This window comes from Nicotiana attenuata, chromosome 1 (genome assembly GCF_001879085.1).
Source record: "Nicotiana attenuata strain UT chromosome 1, NIATTr2, whole genome shotgun sequence".
Lineage (NCBI taxonomy): Eukaryota > Viridiplantae > Streptophyta > Magnoliopsida > Solanales > Solanaceae > Nicotiana > Nicotiana attenuata.
Window position 1 is genome coordinate 61,228,352 of NC_031989.1, and position 21,696 is coordinate 61,250,047.

General features: G+C 38.2%; 4 protein-coding genes across 4 annotated transcripts; all 4 read right to left on the bottom strand.

Annotated features, from left to right (window-relative positions):
* Positions 246-959, bottom strand: LOC109236514. Its single transcript, XM_019402711.1, has 2 exons — positions 776-959; positions 246-559 (listed from the first exon to the last, which is right to left on the bottom strand). Exons 1-2 carry the CDS (start codon positions 957-959, stop codon positions 246-248), a joined length of 498 nt encoding a protein of 165 aa, XP_019258256.1.
* LOC109236524 lies at positions 14,157-15,479 on the bottom strand. The gene has a single exon (XM_019402716.1). The coding sequence runs from the start codon at positions 15,477-15,479 to the stop codon at positions 14,157-14,159; it is 1,323 nt and encodes a 440-aa protein (XP_019258261.1).
* LOC109236533 lies at positions 16,030-16,590 on the bottom strand. Its single transcript, XM_019402726.1, has one exon. The coding sequence runs from the start codon at positions 16,588-16,590 to the stop codon at positions 16,030-16,032; it is 561 nt and encodes a 186-aa protein (XP_019258271.1).
* LOC109241186 (transcriptional regulator SUPERMAN-like) lies at positions 18,729-19,524 on the bottom strand. Its single transcript, XM_019407905.1, has one exon. The coding sequence runs from the start codon at positions 19,452-19,454 to the stop codon at positions 18,936-18,938; it is 519 nt and encodes a 172-aa protein (XP_019263450.1). The 5' UTR covers positions 19,455-19,524; the 3' UTR covers positions 18,729-18,935.

Sequence of the window (21,696 nt, forward strand, 5' to 3'; positions counted from 1 at the left end):
TTTCCAAATGGTTTACGTGTAATCTTCCGGCAAGACAATTTTCACAAGTTGGCATTTCAATTTTAGAGAAAGAACCTAGATGTCCTTCCTTAGCCAATCTATTCATTCGATCCTGCCCTATGTGACCTAATCTTGCTTGCCATGTAATAACATCAACATCATTATTACTAGAATAACATGCCATAACACAACGGGCAACATAATAGTTATACGTAGAAGGATTACAATCTAACACAATAAAACCATCATAATGATGTCCAAAACCATAAAAAAACATTGTCTTGAGTAATTCTAAGACCATTGCCACTAAAGTTCAAATTGAAATCTAAATCTAGAAGAATAGACACAGAGACTAAGTTTCGTCGAATCTCTGGAACATATAGGACGTCATGCAACATCAATGATCGGCCACCACGCATGTCCATTCTGCAAGTGCCTATCCCTTTGACTTCAAGCTTTGCATTATTTCCCACATATACATGCTTTGATATAGGTGGAACTCGACGAAACTCTATAAACGCTTCTCTATCATGGCTCACATGGTTGGTGGCCCCTGAGTCTACAATCCACACAGGATAAGAAACATATATAGCACTAAGAGATGCATTTTGAAATGCTACCTTTTCGGCTCAGTGCACTCACGAGCAAAACGCCCTGGAACATGGCAATTGTAGCACTTCATCTTACTCTTGTCTTTCTTCTTGTAGAACCGTTTTCCTTTCTTAGAATTTGGTTTGTTTCTTTTTTTTGGAGGATCCTTCTCCGGTCTCTGTACCCTTTCTGTCATTTTTCCAGTTTCTCTTGCGCTTGAAGCTTGATCTCTTTGTCACACTTGATTCTGCCACAAAGGCATTAGGTACAGCTTTAGCAGCACCAAGCCGCTCGTTTTCAAGCTCCACATGACGGGCAACATCATCAAAAGTTTTGGTGCTATCATTGTGGGTCAAGTTAACCTTCATATGTTCCCAATTATTGGGAAGAGACAGAATCACTACCTGAACCTACTGCTCATCAGAGAGAACATGACCAGCACTTTTGAGTTGAGCAATCATATTTGACATCACCCTTAGATGTTGCTTGATACTGTGATCATGACGCTTTTTGTACGTGTCAAACTTGATTGTCAGTTGTCGAAGGCGAGTCACAGTTGTACCCCCGTATGCCTCTCTTAAATGTGCCCACATGGCTTGAGCAGTAGGATATTGCTCACATTCGTGGATGAGATCATCAGCAATTGAACTTACAATAATTCCACGTGCAGTGGAATCTTTCTTTTTTCAAACATTGTAAGTTTCCAGATCCCTCATGTGTTGGGCAGTGTTACAGTCAATTTATGCATATGATAATACACTCAAGTAAATTAATTTTAATATTAATTCTATATTTAGTATAGAATCGAAAGATCACTACGTTTTCATCCTTCATCTATATCTAAATATTTTAATTAATATTAAATCATTTCTTAGTATGTACTTTATTTCAAGTCTCAATCCATTATAAAAAATATATAATAAGCAATGTATGTAACTGGTGAGACAAATAACATAATTTAAATTTCACAAAGATAGAAACACATAATAACAATTTACATGTTTGCTAGGACATACATATACCAATCCAACACTAACTCTTGCACATATACGCTAAAAGGTGCACTAGGCCAAATATCATGATAAATCTCATTAAAATTTCACCCCAAGGCTCTCGAAGAGAGTTTGCTAAAATAGCTAATGCTTCCCAATAAGTAATTTCTATGTAATTAGTCAATTCAGCTCTTTTTAACTGAAAAAGGTGTACATGTTCAGGAATGGAAGCATCAGGGCCCATTTTAAATTCCTTAAACTCCCTGAATTTCTTTTCTCCTTCCCTCGTTCAGTCCTTCGATCCTTTAACTCATTTTGCCTCGCCCTTGGGACATTGCTGATGACTTCAGTCTCCGAGTCTGAATCATTATAGAAATAAGTCCTGCGACGACGTATCCTTCTACGTTGTCCCTTCCTTGACTTCGAGAACTCCCACTTGGAGTAATTCGAACTTGTCCCTGTTCAGCAATATCTGAAATAGGACCAAGGAAACAATAAGAATGGCTACAACCATTCGATGTGACAACATATGTCACAATATCTCGTAGAAATATTCAATGTAAGAGGTTAAGGCTAAACTACTTTTCTATATTAAGGAGACAGCGAGTTCTAATAAGACCATAATCTCTTGTAATCACATGATCAAAGTCCAGAGAAATAAATAGCTTCAATTTAGATATCTGCAAATAGTGTTCTTTAAATTGAAAGCTAAAGCACAAAAGATATTACGAATAATATCTCGTTCGGTCTTAATTGACCAAAGAATTTCAAGAAAAATTTATGTACAATATTCATGTCTGCCTTTAGCTTTGTTTCTCAACATGTTTTCCTTTTTTTTCTTTTACATAACATAAAGCCATAATATTGTGCAATGGAGCAAATCCCGTAAGTCATAATATGTGAAACTCATTCCTCTTCCATCTTAAACCGTTGCCAACTTTGAACAAGTTATAAGGCTAAAACCAAACTCCATGAAAGCAACCCAATTTCAAATCAGAAAGAGACTTGTCAACAATCAAAGCAGTATAAATTACTAACCAGTATCGAATACATTATTAAATACAGTAACAGACTAATTATGGGGTGTATCTAATCAGTTTCACAAGCCGTTAACTTTATACATTTTAGACCCTTATGAGTTATGTATAAAGGACTACTGCAGAACTCCTACTTTTCTTTATCCAAAAAATTGAAGCATGAGAGAATTTGAATCTTTTAGTACATTAAGGACTGATTATCGTACAATTTGCAAACATATTGAAACTCTCTGTTAACAACATTGACACTAGTTAAAATCAATAGTGTATTCATCTCAATAGAACACACTTTAAATGCTCTGATACCAGTGAAAGTTAAAATTGAGTAACAGGGTCATTAAATTTGTGTACTTGCAGAATCTATTCAGGCCAACTGTACCGAAAATCTTTCCAAGGCCCGCTGGCCCGTTGGGAGCTTCCGAAGCTAACTATGTTATGCAAGAAGTCCACAAAGGGATATGTGGAATTCATTCGGGCGCCGACTCCTTGGTATAAAAATTGGTAAGGGAAACATACTATTGGCCCTGAATGGAATAAGATGCCAAAGCTTTCGTACAAAAATGCAATAAGTGTCAGCGTTACGCACTACTGGTACATCAACCAACAGAACCATTGCACTCAGTTCTATCTCCATGGTCGTTCATGAAGTGGGGAATGGATTCGTCGGACCACTGCCCTCGGCCCCTGGTAAGGTAAGATTTCTTTTGATTTTGACTGACAATTTTTTTAAATGGGTTGAAGCAGGTTTTTTATCAGAAGATAGGCGAACCTGAAGTGGTGGATTTCTTGTGGGAGAACATAATTTGCATATTTGGAATACCAAAAGAGATAGCCTAGATAACGGGCCACAGTTTATAGGTGCAAAGATCACAAAGTTCCTTGAAGACTTGAAAATCAAAAGAATCACATCTTCACCCTATCATCCGAGCGCAAATGGTCAAGCAGAATCAACGAACAAAGTGATTATGCACAATCTTAAGAAGAGGTTGGAAATGACTAATGGTAAATGGCCTGATGAACTGCCTAGAGTGCTATGGGCATACCGAACAACGGCCAAATCAAGCACAGGAGAAACTCCTTTCTCCCTTGTATACGGAGCAGAAGCCTTAATCTCGATGGAAGTAGGGGAACCCTACCTTGAGATATTTCCATGTAAATGAAGAGACAAACAATAAAGCAATGTTAGTCAATTTGGAGCTACTCGATGAGCGCAGGGACTTGGAGCATATAAGAATGGCTGCCCAAAAGCAGAGAATAGAAAGATATTACAATCGGAGAGCTAACCTCCATTATTTCAAAGTGGGAGACTTGGTCCTAAGGAAAGTAACTCAGAACACTCGGGAACTCAACGCTGGGAAGCTAGGTCCAACATGGGAAGGCCCCTATAGAGTTTCAGCTGTCACTGGAAAGGTTCATATGAGTTGGAGAATCAGGATTGAGAAAAGTTGCCAAGCAACTGGAATGCGGCGCACCTCAAGAGATGTTATTGCTGAAGAACATCACCGGTACTGAAAGTATGTACTGCACTCTTTTTCCCTTCGTCTAGTTTTTTATTTGATTTTTTGAGTTAATAAAGAACCAAACGACCAGGATCAAGATCCTGAAACAAAAACGTGGTTTGTGGGTCAATTTCAAGAAACAATGTATCTCAAGTTTTAGAACTCGAAATCAGATGATTAAAAAACGAAGTGAAAATGACGATCTGAACTATAAGAAAAACTATTTACTCGTTCAAAACAAGTAAATATTGAAGTTGCACTATTCAATAAAAGTTATGATTCTATGATATCAAAAGAACGAATTTAGATCAAGAAACGTGCTCTTGAAAGATCAAAAACTAAACAAGTTCTTAAAGTCACCACTTGGTTTTCGTGATAAAGAAACACCACGCACAATTGAAAACAAGATAAAGACTATCACTACCTTACTTGGAACCAAAAACAAGGATAAAAAAGACAAAAAAAAAGAAGAGAAAAACACTCTATTGTAAAACTAGGGCAAGCCTCCAAAACGTAAATTCCTCCTCTACAAGGCATGACAACCTTTTATATAGGCCTAGGGTCTCTTCTTTGACGACTAAAATTCCTATTCTAATAAGGAAATAAAATATCTAAAGACAAGGAAAGTAAAATCCCTATTCTACAAGGAAAAGAAACTAGAATCCCACTAAAAGGAAAATCCTTAATCCAAAAGGAATAAACGAATCCTATTTTAAGAAGGAAAGAATCTTGGCTTCTTGAAATTAAGTCCATATGTTTCGACTTGAGCTCTAAAACATGATCTTGGCCAAAATTAGTAAAATTTAACATAGATTCTTCATTTTAGCACTTTTTGTCCGAATCAAATTTTTCGGGCAAGGATTTTAACGAGGCAGAAACGGAAAACATTATACGAAGAAAAGTTTCAATAGCAAAAATAAGACCTTCTAATAACATGCACACAAGCGAAGAACCACATGGACAGTTAGTTAATCTTTCGCTCGATAGCGAAATTCCTACTGGGAAGTTAAGTTTGCTATCGAACAAAGGTTACTCGACCGTTCACAAGTGTAAACCACTTGGGGGTTGTTAGATAGTCTTTTGCTCGATGGCATCAATTCTTACGGGGAAGTAAAGTTTGTTATCGAACTGAAGATTATCTAGCAATTCATTAGTGGAGTTCTCGAAGGTGCAAAACTTCCAGTGTTCAAATTCGCATTCTTCGCATTCGAACACTGAGGGGATGATATGAGGATACGGCAACAATCACTGTCACGTCGACCGGAATATGAAAACCAAAAACATAGTTGTATCATCGGCATTGGGACTGCATGATCAACCCCGTAGAGAAAAGTTGTACAAGTTAGCCACAAGAAATGGCAATTTCTTTTTAGCTTAACTATTGAAAATAGAAGAAATAAAGTAAATTCCTTTTATTTCCATATTGCTTCTTGTCTAAACGTGAATTGATTTTGTTATTTTAAAGTTAAACAAGTATATCAAATGCTAGTGCCGTAATGAACAGGAGACGTCCTCTTCAAGAGCACCGTAGATAGGCCCTCTCTTATGAAAAACCTCACGTTAAAGGGTTGATTTCGGAAGAAGTTATGTTTGGAATCCAAATTCCTTCGGGGAAAAATACACCCAAAGCCCTGCACAAAAAGACGCATAAAACAAACTTGCGCAAATACCTAAACAAAAAAGACGCAAAAAGCAAACTTGCGCAAATACTTAAACAAAAAAGACGCAAAGAAAACTTGTGCAAAACCCTTAAGCAAGAAAGAACGCAAAGATGAAAACTTACATAAATGTTCAAACAAAAGAACGCGGAAAGACTCATACAATACTTGAGTAAAAGATGTTTTTATTAACAATAAAAGTGCCAAAATGGCACAGGTACAAAAGTTAGAAAAAGAAATAAAAATCTAAACTACTACATCTCCGGAACCAGGAGGAAGAGAAGCATTCGCGCCCCTGGAGGAAGTGGGTAGATCCGCCGCCGGTTCGATATATTGGCCTTCATCATTTTGGCCCTCAACATAATCACCTTCTGGTTCCTCTCCAGTTCCCTAGAACTTAGAACTGGAACCAGAAGAATCGGTAGCATCAGGCCTGACTACAAGACCTCTTTTTGCGGCTAACTCCAACTCAAGGGCCTTAGAAATTTTGGCATCAAAACCTATGGCACCCACTTTGGCCTCTTCCAAGGTTTTTCTCCTCATACTATACATAGAATGCGCTTTCTCAACAATGACGGAAGCTGCCTGGCGCTAAAGTTCTTCTTTAAGTTGGTCAACCTCAATAGGAAGATTCTCCCACGTGGACCTCATGGACCAGAGGCTAACATCGAGATCGCGGACAATAGAGCTGAAAAATATGTTATGATCGATAGACCTCTTATACTTCTCTTCCAATTAGGCATATTTCACCCCAGCAGCAGCATGCTCTTTAGTTTTGGAGTTCAAGGTTGCCTCCAAATTGGTCAATCTTTCAGCGGAGACAGCCTCACGATCGGATGCAGCAAGAACGACACTATGGACCTCAACCCATTTGGTCCTAGCCTTTTCAAATTAAACCCTCAGCGGGGCGATCTCTTGGATAAGGGTCTCCACTTCTTGCTCGCTTTGCTGCAAATGAGCCTCCAACACAACAACCTCAGCAGCTTTTGTTTCCAGTTCTGAGAGGCGAGCAACAATTTGGTCCCGCTCGACCAAAAGTTGATCCTGCTTGGAGGTAAGTTCCTCCTTTTCCCAAATCAACCTCTGAAGGCCCTCGTAAGCAAGGAAACTGGCATGCAAAACAAGAAAGGAGAATTCGAAAGAAATAGTAAATCAAAGAGAGAAGAAATGACAAAGGAAATGAAGAATATAGTGTTGCGGTGTTGTGCATGGCATTATTCAACAAGCACTCTCCCGAGAGAGCTTGTATCTTTTCCCAATCTTTTTCTGAAGCCAAATGCTTTAGATAGTTAGCAAGTTCCACCGGTCGGGACAACAGATTGCACCCGGTGGATATCGACAGAGTAACGATCCTCCTCCTTTGTGGATCTTTTGAGGGGGAGGCATAATTTTGCCCCAAATTTCCATGAACTGGGACTGGGGAAGGGAAACATCCTCTTCTCGAACAGATGCAGCCGGTGGAGATGATATAGCAGTTGTTGATGGAAGAGTGGGGGTAGAGAAGGTGATGAAACTGATGGTGTTGAAGGGTGAGAAGCAGCTGCGGCAAATGCAGTGCTGGTTGTTGGTTGCTCATCAACCGAAGACGGCATGGGCCCGGTACTCAGCCTCACGGTACTGGGATTGAGATCGAGCAACGGGAGTTGGCATTTTCTACCCTCTCAAACTCCCCCCAAAGTGCCGAGACAACGTCCTCGGTTGCTGTAACTAACTCAACAGGTTAAGCATTTTGTTGAGTTGATGAGGATCGTCGTCTTCTATGTAGAGAAGCTTCCTCATCAGCAGCTTCTCCATCATCGCCAATCATCACGGTATCTATGGCTGGCCCGGGCGGAGGGCTCGTCACCACAACTTCCAGAGACAACCCGGGGGTGGCATTTATTGCCCTCTTATTCTTTCCCTCGTCCGCGGAGGAGCGCTTTCTTATTGGTTGCTTGTTCTTCGGCTGGTACTCCGAGAAGAAATACTTGCTCCCAAAGCAGGCCCGGAGACACTTGTTTGAGTAAGCGCCTCTAGAAGCAGCCTCGCCGCATCATCAAGATCAGCCAAAACGTCCTCCTCGGGGACGACAACTGAGCCCAGGGGTAGACCTGAATTCGACAAAGAGAGAAAGGATTATTTAATTTCCTTACACAAAAAACAAAGGCGAGACGAGTCTAAGATACCATGATTTTTGGCCTTCTGCCCGTATTTAAGGGCTAGTTCTTTCTATGTGCGGGTTTCGAGCATAGTAACGTCCAGGATTTTCAGGACCCACTGGTCCAAGCCTCAACCCTAGCTGGAACCAATCGAGTTGCTAAAACAGGCGAAAGAAGGAGGGTAGAGAAGGATATGAGAAAATTTCTAATGAAAGAAATATTAAACAAGAGTTTACGAGTGCGATTCCATGATTTCGGAAAGGATCAAGCCGTTGCCGAAATGATATCAGTGGTGGCAACTACAATGAACCGTTACATCCACTCACGGTCGTTGTCATCATCCATGCTAGAAATAAAAGCATGATGGCCGCATTTGCTAAAGTTTATCATTCCCCCACGGAAGATCTTAGGGGAATAGAGGTTCATCACGTGAGCTATGGATAGCTCCTCTCCCGTTTCTTGGCATAGGCGCGGAACACAAGCAATCGTCTTCCACACAGAAGGGCTTACTTGAGCCAAACACAACTGATAGCGAAGACAGAACTCCACAATAACGGAATCAAGCTCTCCCATTAGAGAAAATGCTCCCAAAGTAAAGGGATACGTGTAAAAGTATGTAGTACCCTCCTTGGGTAGGGTTAACCACTCCGCTAGATCAGGAGCGATAAGGTTTAAATCCTGGAAACGAGAATCTTCATTTATAGCGGAATACTGGAAGGACGGGGGGAAGAAAGGTATCAACCAACGAGCCATGTACGAGTGTTAGTAGAAGGAAACTTCTCTTCGGAATCTTTGGTGGTAATCAGACTTTTTGGGACAATGGTACTCACCGTAGGGGGAACGACATCGTCAACTTTGCCTTTGTTCTTTGAAGAACTAGGTTTTCTTGAAGAGGAGGCCATTTCTTATCAGTGAAGGGTATTTTCTCTCAAAGAAGGAAGTTGAGGAAAGGTTGAAGTCAGAAGGTGAGTTGAGTAAAGAGAGTCTTAGAAAATTCAGAGTGTTATGATGTGCAAAATTAAGGAAGTAGATGCGTATAAGTAAAGGTTTAGACGGCTAAACTCGTGGCCATAATTACCTCGATAACCAGCAAAGGTTACGCTGAATCATGGGATGATGCGTGTTCGGGATATTAAATGCGGAGAGACGTGCGTCTAATCAACCGTCAGAAGTTTCTCAAAGGGGGTCAATGAGATTCCCGCCAAAAGGAACGTTTCTACCAACTTCCCGGTGACACAAAGTTATGTCACCGGAAAGCAGTGGGACTATCTGTACGGGGAAAACTATGTTATGATAAATCATTGCGTGAAATAATGACACGTGGAGCCGAAGGCAGATGATAGCTAAAATCGAAGACAATTGTTTCATTTGTTACCGAAAAGAATGGTACTCATAAAGATGCAATAAGTGCCTACCACCCGGTAGCATTTAATGGAGAATATTCTACAGCATTTAGTACACTGCCCGTTATAAAGAATTTGTCATTCATGCCCGCCGTTACACATTCTTCAATGACCCTCATAATTGATATTAAAGAGGGGCATGATCCTAGTACCTTGTTCCCTAGGTGCAGCTATAAATAGTGAGCTCTACTATCATTGTAGGGGAGGCGAATTTTCTGGCAAACTTACGCCATAATCTATTCAAAGCTTTATACAATTTTATCTTTTTGCTCTTTGATTCCATTACTATTGTGCCCGGAAGCCCTGCTCCCGGAACTACTGCTTCTGCTATTTCATCTTCACCTCAGGCTAAGTATTGCATATTTGTTCAATTCTTTTACTATTTTATGATCGAATTAATTACCTTGTCTAGAAACCACGTATAAATTCAAATGTACCATTTTACGGGTAAACTGTACATATAGAGAATATTATTCTACTACATGCTAAAATCCTGCGTCACAGCAACAAAGATTATGGTTGAGTGATAAGTAATACTCTTTCATCCTTAACTAAAAGTTTTGGAATGGAGTCGCTGCACTTTATTTGTAATGTAGGACTTCGAATTTAATGGACCCTAGTACGCGTACCAAAGACCTGATGAAAACCCAAAAATAAATCCTGCCTGCTCGAAAATGACTCGAGATGGTATTTTGGTGTTATCTCCTCTTTTCTGCTAGCAGATAATTGTACCATTTCCCAACAAACAAATGCATCTCTTTCATGACTGCATGTTCCCAACAAGTTTAAAATGTCTTTGCTTAAAGTTGTCAGTGGTATCATGCATATACATAATATGCCCTCTTCAATTCCTTAGCACCCATTCACACACACACACACAGAAAAATGCTAAGAAGGACAGCGGGCGCAGGTGGAAATTAGTGAAAGACAAAAGAAGAAACATTTGTGGGTCTGAAGGGAAGCTGCAACAATGTTATGTTTTAGCAAAAGAAGAGAAAAAGAATTGTAAGGCTGTGAGCTGTACTGTCATGGGATAAAGGGAGGAAATTCAGGTGCGCAAACGTCACCCCACAATTATGGACTGAGTATATGTTCTTTACAAAATTCACGCAATAATGCAGAAGACCAACTGCACTATTTTTTCTAAGAGAGATAGAGAGAGAACTGCAGTTTAGTACGCACAAAATAGTGTAAATGCAAGTCCCTTTCTCTTCATTCACTCATTTCTACCACTTGTGCTCGACTGAATTATTACTCAGTCAAAGCAACTTTTTTGCAGCCCTAGGCATATATATAACGTTCGCCCTACACATGGATATCCATCACATAAAAGGAAACTTAAATGAACTCCATACTATACCAAAATTCGTGTATATGCTTTTCAAAAGGTATTCTCCAGGCCAAATACAACTAGATGAAAAGCAGAGAAAAGTTTTATGTAAAGTTATGAACTAAATAGAATTAATTAAGGTGCTAGGTAAATTAGAAAAGATAGAGTAGAACAAGAATTGTGATGTCTATTTTTGTTTATTTAGAAGCATATGAGGAAAATTACCTTGCACATTACTATCGAAGCTTCCATCCGTAAGAGGATAAATCTGTAACGCCCTCACATTGATAGCTTTATACCAAAAATGGATTTAGCTCTTTCTATAATCAACTCATCTAACTACTAACAACTTTATTGTTGAGCCAGCTTGTATTAGTTTTGATGATTAACAAACAGTTGTAAAAAAATAAGGTCTTTTGAAATTTATTGATCAAAAGTTGAAGGCTCTTTCCTAGTGCAAGTTGATTTGATTGTCGGAAGGATTTTATTCATGGGCTACAATAAATATATTAGCTGAAAAAATTTGTGATCAACAATGATGCATCAATTATGAAAATCCTTGCAAAGAAAGAGCGAGTGAAAGAGTCTTTTAAGGGTAGAAAATAGACTCCTTTTAGGATTAGTTTTTGTTGAATATTGGGTTTGGGTCGCGGGTCGCCCATATAGACTGACCCGATCTGTTTTTAAAGGAGATATGATTAAAGGAAGTTACCTAAGGAAGGTTTAACTCCTAAAATAAAACTGCCGCACGTTGAGAAGTAAGTGGGAGCGTGGGGATCAACGTGGGTCAACTTCTCGGTAGTTTTTTTTTTCTCTGATAACTTCCCTTCTCTATATAATCAATGCTCCCCTTATTCAGAAAAAGATACTCTGAGAAATCCTCCCTACAAAGATAGAAACACGCTAAAAGCAAAGAAGAAGGTATTTAGTTCGTGAACAAGAATTTCGTTTCCAAGAGAGACGAAATTGGATTCGGGCAACTCAAGCAAGCTTTCCTTCAATTTTCGGGAAGCATAAGAACTTCTCGGATTCAGACCCTTGGTGAATGCTTCAGCCCCCCATTCATTTGGAACAGCTGGGAGTAACATTCTTTCCTTTTGGAACCGGGTAACAAATTCCCGCAGCAACTTGGACTCTCCTGGTATAATTCTGAATATGTCGGTCTTCCGGGCCTGCACCTTTTCTAGGCCCGACATGAGCCTTAATAAATGAATCCGCGAGCATCTCAAAGAAATCTATGGAATGCTCGAGCAACAGCGAATACCACGTCAAGGCTCCCATCGTGGGAGTCTCTCTGAATTTCTTTAGCTAAATAGATTCAATCTCGTGGGAACCTAAATCGTTCCCCTTCACCGCCGTTGTATATGTGACAATATGCTCCCGAGGGTCCGAAGTCCCATCATATTTTGGCACATTAGGCATCTGAAACTGGTTCGGGATCAATTCTAGTGTCGCGCTTGGTTTGTACGGCAACTGAGTGTACTTCTTTGAGTATAGCCTTTTCAGCATCGGTAGTGCACCCGTGATTTGCTCCATGCGGGCGTTTACTTCCCTCATAAACCATAAGAGTTCGCTTTTGAAGGGATCGCTCCCGTCGTTGCGACTGGACCCGCTCCCCCCGGCCCCATCGGACCCGACCTTGCCCTTTAGGGTGTTGTTGTCGATCCTCTGCGTTGTTTGATTTGTGGGAGCTCCGGGAGTAACTGGACCTCGTCCATTCGCATTGTTGGAAGCACCCGAGAATGCCTGCTTTAGTTCTGTCATAACTTTATCCTGCCATGTGAGATGACCTAGAATGTCCTCTTGTTGCTCCTACAGGACCCTTACCGCTTCAATAACATGCTCCTCTTCAGCATCATTAGGTGTTACCTCCTGAACATCACGCATGTACCGTCTGCCGTGGATCGGTGTGGCATCACTCCTGTCGTTGCGGGTATCGCTGATTGAATCCTTGCGTTGAGGCTGGTCTCTTTGGGCCTCAAGATTGTGTATGTTGTTAACACCATTATTTTCCATTTTCTTTGATTTTTTGCTAAGGACAAATAATCAAAACATGTTAGTAAAAGAGGCAAGGAGCAACTTAATTATACGACTGTCTAGGCCTCACGAGGGCGCCAAACTGTTTACCATCCTGAAATAATAAAAGAATTGAACAAATACGCAATACTTAGCATTGAGGTGAAGATGAAATAGCATAAACAGTAGTTCCGGGAGCAAGACTTCCGAGTACAACAGTAATGGAATCAAAGAGCAAAAAGATAAAATTGTATAAAGCTTTGAATAGATTATGGCATAAGTTTGCCAGAAAATTCGTCTCCTCTACAATGATAGTAGAGCTCATTATTTATAGCTGCACCTAGGGAATAAGGTCTTAGGATCATGCCCCTCTTTAATGTTAATTATGAGGGTCATTGAAGAATGTGTAACGACGGCCTTGAATGACAAATTCTTTTTAACGGGCAGTGTAATAAATGCTGTGGAATATTCTCTATTAAATGCTATTAGGTGGTAGGTACTCATTGCATATTTATGAGTAGGGGTGTACATAGGTCGGGTTGGTTCGGATTTTACAATTACCAAACGAAACCAAACCAATTGTGTCGGGTTATTAATTTCAAAGACCAAACCAAACCAATAAAATTCGAGTTTTTCAATCTCGATTTTTCTCGGGTTTTCGGGTTATTCGGATTTTTTCGGGGTTTTTTCTGATACAATCTTCGTAGAACCAAACATATAACTTGTGCTCAAAGTATTTCTTTAATCCTAGTAAGATACAACTATATAAAGTATGTTCCAAGAAAATAATACAAAATATGAGATGTGTCATGGCATTATCCTAAAATATTCAACAATAAAGACAATAAAATTATGTAATATAAATATTGCTAATCAAAAAGCCATAATAAAAATAAACATAATCTAAAAGTACTAAGTCATGCTAAAATAAGTAAACTAATAAGAGATTATTAATTACATGACTAAACGCTAAAGAAAAAATAAAAACAGGTTATGCATTTTTATCTAAATTATTGCAAAATAAAAAATAGATATTCAATACACTCCCTTTCGTAGTACTGAATTGAATGTCTTTTCTTAGCATAGTATGGGTTTGATTTTGGTTTGGGCTTTTGTTAGAATTATTTAATTTAATAATATTAATGGATATAAAATGTATTGGAACATTCAAAAGTTCTAAGTCCAACCTTGAAATAATAACTTAAAAGATAAAATTATAAAATTTTTTAAGAAATATCTATAAATTACATCACAAAAAATATATTTATATATTAAATATATCTAAAATTTCTATATATGTAATGTCGGGTTGGTTTGGTTTCTTTTTTTTTTTTTGGTAATTAAATTCTTTTATATTAATCACCAAAAGTATTTACAAAGCAAAGCATAGCTAACACAACTTGCTGGTCTTTTTGATTACTTCCTATACTATCTTCCTTCCTAGAAACATAAACTGTATACATATTGTCTGATTCTAGGAGTAGCTCTAGCACTAACTACATATGCTATCTCTTGTAAGTTGCTCCTCTTTTCTGCTCTTCTTCTCAAATACTCTTCTGTTTCTTTCAAGCCATAAATGGTACACAGTTTCTGCAAATATCATTCTGAATGTCATTGCATAACTGGATTTTCCTTTTGCTTGCCTTATGGTCCATTGAAGAAACTGTTGCCAGTTGCCATTTCCCAGATGCTGCTTTCCAAGCCATCTGCACATCTTGTTCCACACTTGAGTTGCATAAGGACACTGCCAGAATAGATGATCTCTAGTTTCATTTTCTTGTTTACACATCACACACTCAGGTTCTACATTGATCTTCCAGTTAATTAGCCTGTCACAAGTCATTAATCTGTCTTGAATCAACAGCCACATGATGAATTGTGCTTTTGGCCTTGCTGCATTCTGAAACACTAGTGCCTTCCATTCCATTCTGCTGTAGTCTCCCAGTAGGTGCAGGTATATTTGTTTGATCATACTCTTCTTCCAATCCTGTGAAAATTGCATCTCTTCAATTATACTATATGATTCAATCACTTTCCTTACCATCCAGCATGCTTGTTGAGGAATTGCCATTGTCTTGAGTTGCTGTGTCTTGATATAATAAGCATGTAACCATTTGATCCATAGCTTGTCCTGCTTGTGAGCTAGATCCCAGCTTGTCTTTGCAATAGCTGCTATGTTCCATAGCTTTAAGTTGATTAAGTTGAGTCCACCACCTGCCTTTGACAAGCATACCTTATCCCATGCTACCAAAGCCCTTTTTGTGATCTCATTTGCCCCAGACCACACATATGATCTGCATAGTCCTTCTACTAGTTTAGTCACCTTTGCTGGAAGGATAAATATCTGTGCCCAAAATGCCTGCACCCCAAATAGGACACTCTGCACCAGCTGCAATCTACCTGCATAAGAAATGTTTTTTGCTGTCCAAGAGGTAATTTTCCTAGTCATTTTCTCAATCAGTGGCTGCCATTGCATTAGACTCAGCTTCTTTGTAGCTAGAGGAATTCCTAAATACTTAAATGGAAGTTCTCCACTTGTGAACCCTAAGCACTGTAGAATTTGCTGCCTTTCTGTTTCCTGAACTCCTCCAAAGTATGCTTCACTTTTGCTTAGGTTTTCTTGCAGCCCAGATGCTTCAGTGAATTGAGTAAACTTCTTCTGCATAGTTTGGACAGATTTCAAGTCACCTCTAGTAAACAAGAGGAGGTCATCTGCAAAGCTCAAGTGAGTTATCCCTAGTTTAGCACACCTAGGGTGGAATTTGAAGTCTTTTTCCTCTTTCAAGCTAGCTAAGTTCCTGCTTAAATACTCCATGGCAATAGCAAACAGAAAAGTGACATAGGGTCACCTTGCCTTAGCCCTTTTGCAGCATTGAAAGGTCTTGTAGGTTCACCATTAACTACTATAGAATAGTTAACTGTCTGCACACATTCCATGACCCATCCTGTGAATAATTGNTTTTTTCATTTTTCTCTTTTACTCTGGTTTCTATGAGCCCTGCCAGTTGGATATTTTTGTTTTTTAGGTACTTTCTCATCTCCTTCCTCTTGTACCATTTATTAATACCCCTCACATTCCAAATCAACCACTTCATTTATTAATTTCTGTATTCCCCACCTCTATCATGGGGTAGGTTTTTGGTACCACTAGTACTTGGAGACCCTCTTTCTGAGCTATTTCTGCTAGAGTGTGGAGTCAGCATAGGGAAGTTTTCCAGATTGAACTTTATTACACTTTTCCTTCTGTCTGTCATCTCTTTGCTATTGTTCCCCTTATCTCTATCTGCCTGCTGTAGTATAGTCTGCACTTCTTCCTGTTGTAATCCAATTTTCTCAATAGTAGCTTTGTGAGGTTCTTTAATTGGCTATGTTATTCCCTCTAATGTCCCTTCTGCATTATCCTGCTTGTCAGTTCTGGCCTCTTGTGCTATAGGTCCATTTATTCTCCATTCATATGTAACCTTCTTTGTCTCCCTTTTCCTTTGTGGCTGCATCACCCTTTGTTCCCTACCTCCTTGATGATTCTGACATATGTGCCCAATAACTTGGCATTTATCGCAATAGACTGGTTTCCACTTATATTCAATTGTCTGTTGAAATGTTCTTCCTCTAGGATCCATTACCTTGATTTCCATGGGTAGGGTTTTAGTTACATTCACCTCAATCAACATCCTTGCATAAGATATCCTTGTTTGCTTAGTTGTACACTCATCCGCAAACAAAGGTTTACCAATCGCACTCGCAATCTTACTCAAAGCTCCATTTCCCCAGCAACTTATTGGTAATTTGGGAAAAGTCACCCATACAGGTATATCGGTTAGAAATTTCTTGCTTATGTCAAAATCCGGAGTCCAGGGTTTGAGAATAATTGGCCTGTTTCTAATAGAATGAGGTCCAGTATAAAGGATTTTGTGCATATCCTCCATATTTTGAAATTTTATCACGTAATAATCATCCTCATGAAGGAACAGGTCTGGTTCAGCAATATCCAGCCAATGTTGAGCTACATACCTTCGCATAACATTATATCCTGGGGTTTCACCCACAATATAGGCAGAGCTGCACTCCACTTCTCTTCTTCTTCCTTCACATCCTGCACCTCAAGTTTCACCACTGTTTGTCCATCGATGATCTGCGGTGGTATGTACGCCAGAGTCATTCCATGAGTAGCCACTCTGTTTTGTTGGAACAGATTTGACCACTTTCGCACTTCCTGCCCTCGATCTATGGATTTTGTCTCTGCATGTTTGTTCTGTTTACTCCTTGATTCCTTAGCCCCTTCATCCTGCACTATCTGAGCTTCCTTGTCTAGAATCACTAAGTTTTCCTCCTTCGTTACTGTTCCATTGGTTTCCACTTCAGATCTCTGTTCAATTTCCTTCTGTCCTTGTTCTTCCGAGTTGAGATTCTGATTCTCCTTTCTCCCTGAGCTAGGTATTGGTGCAATTTCTACCTCGCCTTGCTCCATAGCTACTGGTTGTATCATTTTCTGTATGTCCTCTCCATCTGTCGATTTAGTAGTAATAACGTTTCTAATGGTTGAGATTGGTGTTTTTGGGTGTTTTCGTGGTCTTCCTCTTCCCCTTCCTCGTCCTCTAGCCATGGCAGCCACACTCGGCGCACGTTTAGCTAACGTGAGCTGAGAGTATGGTTGGTTTGGTTTCGGTTTGACTTTCTTTAGTTAAAGCCAAACCAAACCAATTATGGTCGGGTTTTTTTTTCCAACACCAAACCAAATCAAACCAAACTATAGTCGGGTTTTTTTTTCCGGTTTGACTCGGATTATCGGGTTGGTGCGATTTGTCGGTTTCCTTTGTACACCCCTATTTATGAGTATCATTATTTCCGATAATAGATGAAACAACTGTCTTCGATTTTAACTATCATCTGCCTTCGGCTCTACGTGTCATTCTTTCACGCAATGACTTTTCATAACATATTTTACCCTATACATATACCCCGGTCATCATCTAATGTTCAGTTGTTTTATTTAATTATTTGGTACAGAGATACTCTCTGTCAGTATTTGAATTTCGTACTTCTTTTTTTCTTTTTCGTCTTTAAAATTTCGTGTTGCAGTAGTTTCATTATTAGTATAATTCATCATGACTAAAATTTTCATGATTGCTTTCCTTCCTAGGAAACACTGATTTTACAAACAAGCACTCCCATTTCACCTTCAAGGGAAATAAGAATTCATGATGTGTAAGGTAGGTAGCTAGACTGTGGTTGTGTAGTTAAAGGCAAGAAACTGTTGATCTGAAATTCCTAATACTACAAGATAATCTGTCCTTTGGCATTGTAATTTTTGTTCTTGGAATATGAAACGATGATGCAGGGTTGTTGGTGAACTTAATTAATTGGATTTTGATATTATTCTATATAAATTCGTATATTTTAATTATTGATTTAATGGTAACTAATTGTAGCAATTCTGTTATAACAAATTCCTAGCTACGATACATACTACAATATCACTTGAAAATCCTTTTTTTATGGGCTATGGCTTCAACTATTCTTGAGCCGCGGTCAACGTCTGTCCTTTCTCTCTAGTTCCCATTGTTGACTCTCTATCTCTAAGTTAACTCATGTATTAGTATCTGTTTTAACAAATAATACAAAAGAAAGAAGGTTTTTAAAGTGATATTTAGACACATATATGAGAAAATAATTCCAAGGAAAGCTTCCCGGCTCGTGCTTTGTTCCAACTAATTTAAAATTTAGACTCCTTTTTTCGTACTTATAAAGTGCAAAATAGAGAAAACTGCTGGAAGATATATTAATTAAAATTTAGAGTGGTCAATAGTGCATAGGGTTTAAGGTGATAAATCTTACATTAAATCAAATAATTTAATGTTAGCAGTAAAATGAAAATTATACATATAAATTAACTATGTATGTGTGAAAGACATGCATGTATCTTGATTCATTCATTTGGATTATATAAGTGTTTACTTAAGTGATCCTGCAAAAGTAACATCTTTTCACGAACTGGTATATTTTCGTAAAAATCAATTAGCATGGATGGAATTAATACCATCGATGGTTGCAAATATTTTTGCAAAAATGAAACTGTTCAAATTAAAGGAAAGAAATGACATTGCTGCGATCCTACTACATCAGTCCCGACCCGTGGCCGCGGTTTCAATTCCAAGGTAAACAAACATCCATCAAGAAGCTAAAGAGAAGAAAAAGCTAAGCTAAGATAATCTAATGGAAAGAAAAACCAAGAACAAAAATAGAAGAAGTCGATAATCAGATAAATTTAATACTAAGAGTAACCAAGGCGGAGTTCCAAATCCAAATCCAAATCCATATCTACATTATCCTCCTTTGCATGAGTTTGGAGCAACCCCATGTTAAAGTCCAATGTAACGAACTCTCTCTTTTTCCAAACCCTATTTTCATTGTTTCTCTTTGTAAAATCTGCTGGTGGCTTCACTCCAAGAGAAACTGTTTTACTTAGAGTACTCTTAGCTATCTCTCCCTTTAGATAGCTCCCAGTGAAATTAAACCTAGGAGACGACGAAGAGGATGATGATGAAATGCTAGGATTATGGTTAGGTTTTTTCGGAGATGGATTAGTATTATCACATGAAGGTGAAGGAGAGTAGTGTAAGAGTCTTAGTTTTGCCCTATCCCTTCTATGAACATTCATATGACCACCTAGAGCTTGTGCAGACCTGAACTCTCTCTTGCAAAAGCTACACTTATAGTCTCTTTCTGGCCATATTGAGGCTGAATCCCATACTTCTATGTGTGTGTTTTCTTTGAACTTCATTTTCTCCATGAGTTAGCTGGTTCTTTTTGAAAGAGAAAGAGATGTTTGAGAAAGAAAAAGTTGAGAGCTAAGTGTTGTAGCAGGGGTTGCTTTATTTATTCTACTGATGAAGTCAAGACATACTTATAAATATTTCTAGCGTGTGCAACTATGAGTTTATTTGTACGTGCAAGTTGTTTTTGCAATGTCCTTTTCCACTAAAAGAGATTGCTTAGCCAAGGAATTAAGGGCTCATGATTTCAAGTGCAGGTCCTTTTCTTGCCATATATAGGACATTTTTTAGATCACATTATGCTTAGATATCTGTTGCGGAAAAACCTGATATATAAAAAGGTAGCCCCACATCATAATTTACACAGATATTGTTCCTCATGACCAAAAACTTTCATCATGGTTAGAACCTTTCCTTATTACATCATAGGCAAAATACATAAGTTGCCACATGAACTATATATCAAATCCCTGTTACACACTTTTGACGGCGAAAATTATTTTACACGCTCAACCTTTCTAAGTGTATCTATTACACACCACTTTTTTCTTGACCAGTTTTCTAAAATATGTGTAATATCACGCACCAATAAGGCTATGACACGTGTCATTTTAAATAAGATATAAATAAAATGCTTAAAATTACAATTATATCCCTTAACTAAGTTCCCCCATTCAACTGTTTCTCTTCTCCGACGAATAATCTCCATTGCCGCTGACCAGTAGAAAGAAAACATACCACCAGCTTCCAATTCAAACCAACACACAAAAGCCAAAGCTAACTATTACTTTTTTATTTCTATATAATTGTGGTCAGCTCCTAGCATCTTGTGCATTTTATTCCTAGAAATATCGAGATTCAAAATAGAAAAATTCAAGAAAGTGAGAGGAATTAGAGATCTTCAGATACACGACAAAGACTGCAATGGAGTACATCATTGATGCTAAGGCTACAAGCTATATTTCTCAAGTTAAAGAGCATCAAAAGACATCAAAATTATTGTTGGTTTTGTAATAAATTCCCCCAAGATCTGCAGTAAATTGTCAAAAATTTCATCAAAAAGTTGCTACACCACCACTGGCCACTAATTCGCCGCCGTCTTCTTCGATCAATAAAATCTAAAACCACCACCTTAAAGAAATATAAGCTCATAAACAAAAGAATAAGTAAGATTATTGAAAACGTTCCCATATTTTGGGGAAGAAGACAAGGGAAACAACTTCTGGGTTGGAAAAGTATAAGGTAAGGTTCCTTCGAAATAGGGCTGAGGCTTGGTGCTAGCGGGACGGTGAGTAATTAAAGAAATGGTGTGTATTAGACACACTTCAAAAAGGTTGAATGTGTAAAATGATTTTCGCGCTCAAAAGTCTGTAAGAGGGATTTGGTTCGTAGTTCAAGTGACTAACTTATGTATTTTGCCTTACATCAGATGAAATAAATGTTCAAAATTTGTGATGATGTAATTTTGACCGGGTGTATATATCTATTTTTTCTGCCATTTAATTAATCTTGATTCGTACTCTCACATAAATAACAATATGCACTTTTTCTTTTGTGTGGTTGGTTTGGTTCACAAAGTAAATGGAAAGAAGTCAGCAATATATCATACAACAGAAGAGGTAATTGTTTTACCGTTTAATTACATATAGATGTGCTTCAAAATTCAAATGAAGAAGATCATTGTTTATGCAATGAACATATAATGTTAAGCGTCTAATAATAGTGCATGGATTATTATAATTAATGTGAATAATAAGTACATTGTTATGTAGGGATTATCTACCATAAGAGCATTTTTATATTTAGATATTCTTCACGTACTATTATGCATTAAATACTACTCCTAATACTTTCACAAGTCGTTTGGTAGGGTGTATAAGAATAGTGTGAAATAAGGTGTATTAGTAATGCAGGGATTAGTAATGCATGAGATAGTAATGCAGATATTATTTCTTATTTACTATTTGGTGTGGTGTATTAAAAATTATAATGCATTGCATAATTATTAAGAAAAATAGTTGTTTACAAAAACGCCCTCCATATTCTCTAGCTTTAAGGGACTTTAAGGACAATTTTATCTTTAGCCATACTAATGCATGCATTAACAGATATACCGCGTGTAAAAATCTATATTGTCAACCATAATCACATTCTGAGATTTCGTTGAGTGACAATAAATGTTTGTGTTAAATGTGTTATGTATAGTTTATTGTTTATTCGTTTTCTCAAAGTCAAAAAGTTTTTGTGTTGTGTGTGTAT